General features: G+C 47.5%; 1 protein-coding gene across 1 annotated transcript in view; it reads right to left on the bottom strand.

Annotated features, from left to right (window-relative positions):
• Positions 1-10,000, bottom strand: part of LOC311367483 (ELKS/Rab6-interacting/CAST family member 1-like) — a gene marked incomplete at its 3' end in the record, with an annotated part of 47,737 nt that overhangs the window by 37,565 nt on the left and 172 nt on the right. The window contains exons 1-4 of the mRNA XM_084486321.1: positions 9,610-10,000; positions 1,699-2,726; positions 873-950; positions 379-534 (exon numbers count right to left, since the gene is read on the bottom strand). The exon at positions 9,610-10,000 is cut by the window's right edge and continues 172 nt beyond it. Of these exons, the coding sequence (XP_084342447.1) occupies positions 379-534; positions 873-950; positions 1,699-2,241 (777 nt within the window). The 5' untranslated portion in view covers positions 2,242-2,726; positions 9,610-10,000. The remainder of the gene's footprint in view (positions 1-378; positions 535-872; positions 951-1,698; positions 2,727-9,609) is intronic.

Below are 10,000 nucleotides of genomic sequence, written 5' to 3'. Positions count from 1 at the left end.
CAGACATACATAGACATTTAGGGCATTTAGCAGGCGCTTTTATCCAAAGCGACTTAATTCATACTTAATTCATACACACATTCACACACCGGCGGCAAAGTCAACCATGCAAGGTGACAGGCAGCTCAGCAGGAGCAGGTAGGGTGAGGTGTGTCACTCAGGGACACCTCAACACTCGGGTTAGGAGGAGTCGGGGATCGAACCAGCTACCTTCCTGTTACAAGTCAACCCGCTCTACCTCCTGAGGCTAAGACCAACCCAGGCTCGGCCAGACCGACAGACCGACAGACTGACAGACAAGACACACAGGACGCCCAGACCGTGAGACAGATGCCCAGGCAGACAGGTAGACAGACAGACAGACAGACAGGTTCCTACCTGGGTCTCGTCCTGCACCACCCCGTACTGCTCCTTCCACACAGACATCTTGGTGGCCTCGTCCTTCCGCAGGGCCCTCTCCTTCTTCAGCTCGGGGCTCCAGAACGTCTTGATGGAGTTCATGGAGGAGCTCAGCTTGGACTCTTTGGCCTCCAGCTACAAGACACACACACACACACACACACACACACACACACACCATAAGAACGTGTTGGATAAAATAGTGACGATAAAATATCGAGATTCAGACAAAATGTCATTCAGGCAAAGTTTTAGTTGTTCTTGCTTTCAATAAAAAAAATAGGATTTCCTTTAGTTTTTTTGTTCTTTTACTTTTTTTTTAAGTGTCTTAGGTAAAGTGTTGCATAAATAAAATGTATTATTACAATGATGCTTTTTATAGTAGCTATTAATAATTGATATGGGAACCCAGACCATATTATAGACATAGTGTGTCTATAATATATACACATATAGTGTGAGTGTGTGTTCACCTCTCTTCGTAGGAGTTCATTCTCTCTGAGCACTTCCCTCAGCTGTGTCTGGAGGTCTGACATCGCACCTTCACGCACCTGGACACACGCACGCACACACACACACACACACACACAGACACACAACACACAACACACATACACAGTTCGGTAGGTTACGATTTGACTGCAACTAGTACTTCAGAAGATGCAAAACACACACACCGTAAATGCCTCTCATAATCACAGTGGAAAATCAGACCGAAATAGTCTGGAAGCCTCGAGTGAGGGTAAACATCCGCAATGTTATTCTTAAATGGTGCCCGGCTAACACATCTCAGGAAGTGATCTGTTCCTGTTCAGACTTCATGAATTACTGCATGAGGGACAAGAGGAGAACTCATCTGCTCCTCAACACTTGGCGGCGCAGGTTAGCGGTGTAACCCGACTGCAGTTGAACCTAAATACACTCTGACCACGCCTATAATTTTGCATAAGACCCACAAACTGACCAAAACAATCCAAACGCCAACGTCTGAAAACAAAGGCTGCTTGAACAGTAAAGATAACGCTGGGAATACGAATCCCCCAAACTGCACATCCTCAAACAAAACATCTAATATCCTTCGGGCTGAACATTAACACAGGGGCGGAATCCGGATTTCCTCTGGAGTCATTTAGCAGACGCATTCACCCATAGAAGCTAGGAGCGGGAGGGCCAGCGTCCGACTCTAGAGCCACCTCGCAATCCCGCCCCCCTATGGATGTGGCATCCACAACATTCAAATTCATTAATCATTTCCCCCGAGCCATTCGATTGGTCGAGCAGCGGTCAACCCGGTCATACCTGTCTCATGGAGTGCGGTACCGTGGCGACCTGGGAAGAGTGCCCGTGGATCTCCCCGCCGAACGCGATGGCGTCACTGGGCAGGGCTCCGCCGCCTCCCCCCATGCCTCCCCCTCCTCCCCCCATGCCGCCGCCCCCGGCGTTGATGTTGGGGCTGCTCCCCATCAGGGCGCCGCGGGCCCCGTAGGGCAGCCTGGCCGCCGCCCTCCCCAGGGTCATGGTGCTCTTGGGCAGGGCGGGGTTCAGCCCGGAGCCCATGCTGGCCCCGAGGCCCAGGGCGGCGGGGTCGTCGCCGTGGTCGGTGAAGTACATGGGCCCGGAGGTGGCGTAGGCGGCGTTCAGCGACTGGATGTTCTCCATGGACAGCGTCTTGCAGGAGCCCGCCAGGCCGCCGGAGCTGCCGCTGCTGCCGTTGCGGCGGTGGCCCAGGCGCGGCGAGCGCGGCAGCCGGGGGGAGCGCCCGGGGCTGCCCGAGGAGCCCGAGCCGTTGCCGTTGGCGCCGACCATCTCCTGTTTGGAGACGGAGCGGGCGCTGCCGTACATGGCGAGCCGTGTGATGAGGTTAGAACAAAAAAGAAAGGGTGGGCGGCGGTCTGAGGTTGTTCCGTTTCCGGTTGGAAGGAAATGGCCGTAGAGATGCTGGAAGGCGTTGTTGGCAGTATGTTGGTTTCGGTTGAGGGAGAAATAACCTTTTAAAGAGGCAGAAAACCGCTGTGATTGTCAGGAGTTGGTCTGGAGCCCAGGGAGGTCAGGGTATTCCTTCAGCCGATGTATCGTGTATCACAGCCAGGTAAAGACTGACTTAACAGCTCAAATCTTCCTCTGGGATGAGGATGACTGAAAGGGCCCGATGTCTACTCTGATGTGATTGATAACTCTTGACAGTTGGTAGAAAGGCCTCTCTGTTGACGTCACTATAATCCATCGATCGGGTCGTCAGTGAGCTAGTGTTGATGTCCCTTCAGGAGGTGATGAGGGGCCGGGCTGACCGAGGATGAGTTGGTCTGGGAGGATGCTGATGTGGTCACCTGGAACAGGGTCGGGGAGAGAGGAGGGGGTGGAGAAAGAGAGAGCTACTTTTCAGGATCATTCAAGTATATTTAAGCATTAAAAGCTGTTAAGTTGTTCTTTAGAAGATTGGTCATTTGGTCAAAACATTGACCAAGCGGTGAAGGTATACAAATAGCATTGGGGTGAATTCCTTGGTTTTAAAATGTACAGACTGGGTCTATTTATGGCCTGTTTAAGCAAAGCATGCATAATGCAAAGCCAACACCTGCATATGACACTGCAACATACTTGACTGAACAATCGTGATAACCTTTAAACAAAATTAAAAGTATACATAAAATAACTTCTGGCAGAAACTTTGATTGAGTCCCCTCTGTTTTCAAACACCTGGCTCATCGCTCTCTCCTTCCTCTCCTCCCCAAACCCTAAACTATGTCACCTTCTCTCAGTTCAAACCATAAACTACGTCACCTTCTCTCAGTTTCCGCTGTCACCTTCTTATTCTCTTCGCCCCTCACTCTGCTGTCTATCATTGCCTCCTTCAAATTATTAATGTAGGTCATGACTGGCAGCACCCCGCCCGGTGTTCTACACCAATAAGGTGTCGGCAAAAGGGCGGGACATAGGAGCATACCGATGCGGGATTGGTTGGTGATTAATGGCCGCATTTGACTTGCCAGCAAAACGTTCATAAAACATGTATGAGCCGTTTGTCTTTAGGTCCTACCCTAGAACTGTGAGGGAGGATTAGTGGACAACAGTCTGGTGCTAGTGTCTACTGGAGTCTGGGAACTGGCTTACTAAAAGTACATGGAAAAGTTAATGATATAGTGATAGATAATCAGCCGAGATGCTATTATTAATTTGAATCTTCAGTACAAAGCGTTTTAGTAGTATATAGTATTTAGTAGTATATAGTATTTATAGTGGGTCGGTCAACACATTTACTTACTCATACTTATTTCTGCCAGGTTGTTATGCTATTTTAAAGTACTTCTATATTGGGGCTAGCGGCTCAGAATGGGAGTGTAATGTTGTTACAAAGACTAGAGACGGCCTGGATGAAATGGAGTCCGCGCTGTAGAGCAGACAGGGACTAACAACACTTTAGTTAAACTGCTGCCCTGCATGTGTCTCTCCATCAGGGAACAGAGAGCAGCGCCGGCCTGGATCATGGAAAGATATAATTGTGTGGAAATGCCTTCCAGAAGACGAGCTGAGTCAGTGTACCAGCACTAAGAAAGGGGAGGGATGAGGACGTGCAGTACTCTCTATGTAGGACCGAGGCAGTGGTTCCGGCTAGGCCCCTTCCTTCAGTCGCAGTGGTCTGCTAGTTGGACAGTCAGATATTTCACCATGGGGTTAAGCCCGGGTCAATGGACATATGAGATGTCAAACAAACAGCAACACACCAAGCAAGGTTCCACTGATAGGAATAATGACCTCTTCCTTCGGGGCACATTTTTTTTATAGTGCATCTCAAATTCAATTGCTTCATCATCCACAGTGAAACAATGGCTCCCATATTTGTTTTCTTTCTAATATAATTCTGTCCTGCTGCTCTAAGCTCGTCCATATTGTAGGATTGAGTGAAGATTTATCTCTGTGCTGTACTGAAGACTCTACTGGAGCTCTATGTAGTATACTGAATATAGTCTATTAGAGCTCTACGTATGTACTGCATTGTCTACTAGAGCGCTATGTACTCTACTATAGCTCTATGTATTGTATTGTCTACTAGAGCTCTATGTTCTATAGCAACTACTCTACTAGAGCTCTATGTAGTATGACAAAATCTATTAGAGCTCTATGTACTGTACTGACTGCTCTACTAGAGCTCTATGTACTGTACTGACTGCTCTACTGGAGCTCTATGTACTGTACTGACTGCTCTACTAGAGCTCTATGTGATGTACTGACTGCTCTACTAGAGCTCTATGTAATGTACTGACTAGTCTAATAATGTTCTCCTTGTACTGTGAGGGCGAGTCCTGACAATCTGTTCAGTAGAGATTTTGGTCAAGGAAGCGAGGGTGGCAGCGACTCACTTTCAGACACACACAAACACACACACACACACAGACACACATACACCATCTGCACCCTAGTCCCTCAGGCCAGAGAGACACACCTGGACCCAAAGCAGATAGCAGAACAAGACCCTACATTAACCCACAGCCAAGAGGACCCCCCCTCTCACACACACACACACACACACACACACACACACAGCTGGGTGCACATCTGCCCAGTGGCCGTGAGTGATCATGCCAGAAAAAAAGAAACATGCACGGATATCTACTGCTCCATTTGCCGGCAATACATGACAGGGAGGGAGCAAAGCAGAGGAGACAGCCAGCCTGCTCCTGTGGTCACTGAACTGCATTATATGTTGTTAACCCCCCCCCCCCGCCCACAGTGCCCTGGCTTGCCCGAGAGGGCGGGCTTGTCTACCTTTATCATGGCTGGACTTATCAGTGAGTGGTGACGTCATGGCTGTGTGTGTGCACACACCCTGGCTGCTGAAGAGCTGTGTGAACCACAGGTGAATCCACTGATGAGGGCTGACACACATCTACTGTATTGGTGGTCGTACCGCGATAGTAGAGGAAAAAAATGATTGGAATCTTTATGGTTGGTCTTCGTTGTTTTGCGTGCCGCTGGGTTTCATGTACTAGACCTGTTTTGTTGACTTCAACACGGGAGTTTGAATTCATGAATCTGATATTAACATCCTTATACAAACTGGCGAAATATCAATGATAATAATAATGAACTGCATTACTGCTTTTCCAGCCATCCAAAACACTTAACTTAATTAATGTGTTTATGTGTATGTTTTTGCGTGTGCGTGTGTGTGCGTGTATGCATGTGCATGTGTATGCATGCATGCGTGTATGCGTGTGTGTGTTACCAGTGTCCACTACCAGTGTGTTATTCCAATTGTGTCTTGTTTAATAGCAGCAATAAAACCACTTGTCTAGCCATACATGTTAACCCCAGTGAAGCTCATCATAATGCCATCATGTGCTCCATTAACGCCTTTCCTTTTAAAGGTCTTAGCGGAGCACATGCTAGGGAAGAGGAAGAGTTACCATACATTGGCCACGGTTCCTCCATATGACAAAGAAAAAATATTACCATCAGACACCAAAGTTACATGTCACCAAACTCCCACACCCTCAAAAGTTGAATTTGGTTGTAATTTAGCCAAGCATGCAACAAGTCCCACCACTACATTCCCCTTGCTCTATTCACATACACCGAGCGGTACAAAGGATGGGATGATATTTATAGTTCCCAAAAAGAGGTCCCTGCCCACTGCAACAGCCTGCTAGTTATTTTTCTCAGTCGGAAGAACATGAATGGACGTTAATTTGCCGAAATAGAAACCCGAAAAAAAGACACTCACTCGCCCACGCGTGACGCAGTTTGGATCCTGAGTTCCGGTGCACAACAAGCATATGACTGTTGGAAGTGCTGCTAATACATTGCTATTAACACTGTAACCACGCATGGAGCCCGTCCATTAACACCTTAAATAACTAGTGGGACGAGAAGCCAGGGTTGGACTGCGCTGTAGGTGCTCTCTGCCCCCCCCCCCCCTCCCCCCCTAAACCAACACCTGCTGACATGGGATCAAAACGAGACAGAGACGCTACCCTGGAACCCGGCCAGCATCAGCTCACCCCTGGTCCACCCAGCATTACCTCAGAGCCCTGGTGCACCTAGCATCACCTCAGAGCCCTGGTCCACCCAGCATCACCTCAGGGCCCTGGTCCACCCAGCATTACCTCAGAGCCCTGGTCCACCCAGCATCACCTCAGGGCCCTGGTCCACCTAGCATCACCTCAGAGCCCTGGTGCACCCAGCAGCCTCCTGTCCAGGTAGTCCTGGTCCAACCTGCCTTCTGCTGAATCTATTGATTCTCTAACAAGTTGTTGCACTAAAACACAGGAACACAACACATGGTCTTGCGCTTGGCTTTTTCTGACTTTTGACAAAGGTTTGGAAAAATGTAATAACATATATATATATATAATAACATAACATATTCAGGGTGCAGCCAAGAACTATCTTTATTGGTCCCTCAGAATTTCTTAAATTATGGTTTTACAAACAGAAGTAATATTAGCGACCATTTTCTAATGATTTGAAAGAAAGGCCAAATAAATAGCAAATTATAAAAGAGACCCCATGTTGAATAACATGACGCTTTAACTGTAACTACAGTTGCTGAGCACAGAGTGAGTGAAAAATAAAGGTTATCAATGGATCGATACACTATTCTGGCAAACCCTCAGCCATCTCTCCCTCCCCCGAGTTCGTGTTCTGAATGCTGCCCACTCTACTGTATTTATGTAAATAATTCTGTCTTCATAACAAACACGCTCACACGCTCCAGTTCTCAGACCCCATGATAATCAATTCACAGAGTTAATTCAATATAATCAGGACAGGAGGACAGCTTTGGTAACCGGAATCCGGAATCATGCTTCTGAAATGAAATAAAGTTAGGCTATTTACTGCGAGGTACACAAAATAAGGTTTTGTGTCAAGTAACAAGGTTCAAGCCATTATTAATTTATTACATTCAGATAGAAGTTACTTTGGGTCCTCTCTGTGGCTCTCTCCACAGACGCACACCTATTCTTTGTTGACCGGTGTTACACCACTGGATCTGAATGAAGGACCTTGTTGACTGGTGTTAAACCCCTGGAAGGACATTTCCTCATTCGGCCAAGCAACCAAGCTCATAAAGCCTTACTGGAAAAACACGTTCAATCCTCACAGCCCGCCCCTGTGCCACAAGGCAGTCTTGAAGCCACTTTACAGTCTCACATAAGAAGTCACCCCCCCCCCCCCCAGCCCTCAAACCCACAAAATGGCAAGTTTAAAAAAAACATAGTTGCAGAGCGAAGCCTCATTCCAGGGATAGCAGTGAATTCACTTCCTGGTGGACAGCAATAACATTATCCCAAACTAAGAATGGGGGATGCAATGTAAAAGAAAGCCTGTATAGTAAAGGATTAAGGCCTCATACGTAACTACATTGCATCATTCTTGGATCCTTGGAGGAGAATCATATTGGACGCTGATCTTCAGAAGAGTTTAAAAGCAATGCAATTAATTCAACCCGACAGCTTTATTTGACATGGGCAGAGTGGCCATGTGCTTCTTGGGATTTGCTAATTGGATTGATTCACAGACCATTGTGCGCCGTGGAGCAATGGATCCTGATTTGAGTTTACAGCGGATTAAACAACAGCTAATGTGCCGCTCTTCTACTGGTCACTGGCAGCTCGCCTACAACTGATAAAACACATAATATTGATGTTCAGACACTGGAAAACAGCTCAGCCGATAAGGCAAGAGATACCGTCAGCTCGGGTTTATTGTCAGCACACAGGAAATTAATCCGAGCTGCCGTTTGTGAAAGCAAACACACACACACACACACACACACACACAATCACATGCGCGCACACACATCAATAATGAGAGTAGAAAGAAACGGCCGGAATACATACACACACACACGCACACGCGTACGCGCGCACACACACACACACACACACACACACACACACACACACACACACACACACACACACACACACACACACACACACACACACACACACAGCAATAATCTTGTGTTATCTAATCTTGACTACTGTCTGCATAGAAAATATTGTAAATGTACTATTGACAATAACAGATTAGATGCAGCAATGAGTAAAACTAAGAAGCCATAAATGTAATGAAAGGCCTATGTGTTATGCAAGTAAGAAAATTAAGAAAAGTATGTTCTCCAACACAATGACAACAGAACTAATGGTGAGGAAGACCTGATACTGACACTAGGACCAGTTTGTGATGACGATTTCAAAGATATGCTCTATATGGAAGAACATTAAATGTCAGGATTGTGTTTTCCTTAAGGAGGGGAAGGCAGCCTGGACCGTGGGCGTCATGGCAATGAACGTTAAATCGTCCAATAACGTCGTAGGGTTAGGGTTAAAGGGTTAGCGTCGTGTTTCCATCAAAGGGCTCCCTCGTCCATTCGTCCCATTCCTGGTCCGAGACGAGCTGCAGTTATAACGGGACCATGGAAACAATGCCAGGAAGTTGACGTGGTAGCTGGTAGGAGTAGCATAGTTACTACGCTATTATACTATGCTACTATACTATACTAATGGGTCACTAACCCATTAGTTAGTTACTAACCCATTAGTTTGTGACGTACCCATTAGTTAGTAACTTACCCATTAGTTAGTCAGATGGGAGACTGGCCGGTTGACTTTTCCCCACACAGACATTTTGGGGGAGAATATAAGTTATTTTAGGCGAAGGGGGATAACATAAGCAGCCTTTGTTGGTCCAGTCAGGTTGTGTTCACCGATGGCTGGTTGACGGTGCAGATGGTGGTCGCCTTTCTGCTATGTGACCTACAGACATAACTGTTATTATGGGGTGGATCTCTAAAGCCATTCACAGCTGGCCAAACGAAGCACATCTCGCGATATTGAGACCTCCCCATAACCCCTTGTAAAGAGTCAAGTGTCTTTATACCCTGAAGGCACTATAATATACCTTAGATTATATATATTATATATAATATAACCTCACGACCCCACACAGAACGGCTCCTCCACTCGGAGTTGGACCAAACAGGCCGAGTGCGCAGTTGTGTAAAGTGTGTCTGCTACAGTAACCTCGTCTACCTTATTATAAAAGAATAATAATAATGTCTACAACTGTGATAACTGTGATATAAACGGCGAGGGGGACGACACGTCCCACCCGACGTGGATCGGGATTCACCACCAAAGCACATCGCAGTTACAGGTCTGAACACACCCGCTAAACATGACGGCCAACTTCCCACATACTCACTGCGGCGACGGGTCGGATCCAATTGAACTGCTGCAGCCCGACGGGTCGGATCCACTTGTACTGCTGCAGCCCGACGGGTCGGATCCACTTGTACTGCTGCAGCCCTGCTCCTTCCGACGGGTCTGATCTACTTGTATTGCTGCAGCCCGACGGCTCTGATCCACTTCTACTGCTGCAGCCCTGCTCCTTCTGCTTCTGCTTCTGCTGAGGAGAACCATCTCCAAGAGCCCGGCGGTGCCATCGCGATCACCAAATACTTCCCGGACCGAGAGTCGCTCGCTGGGGTTAGGGCTGGTTGACGCGTTAGAAGGCTGTGGGAGAGATGTGTGTCGTGTCCGCGCCTCGTAGTGCTTCCTTCTGCTCCTTTTCCGTTTCGCCAGCTCTAGTCTGT

The sequence above is a fragment of the Micromesistius poutassou genome (genome assembly GCF_964030765.1).
Source record: "Micromesistius poutassou genome assembly, chromosome: 22".
Lineage (NCBI taxonomy): Eukaryota > Metazoa > Chordata > Actinopteri > Gadiformes > Gadidae > Micromesistius > Micromesistius poutassou.
This window is presented reverse-complemented; position numbering and strand designations above follow the sequence as displayed.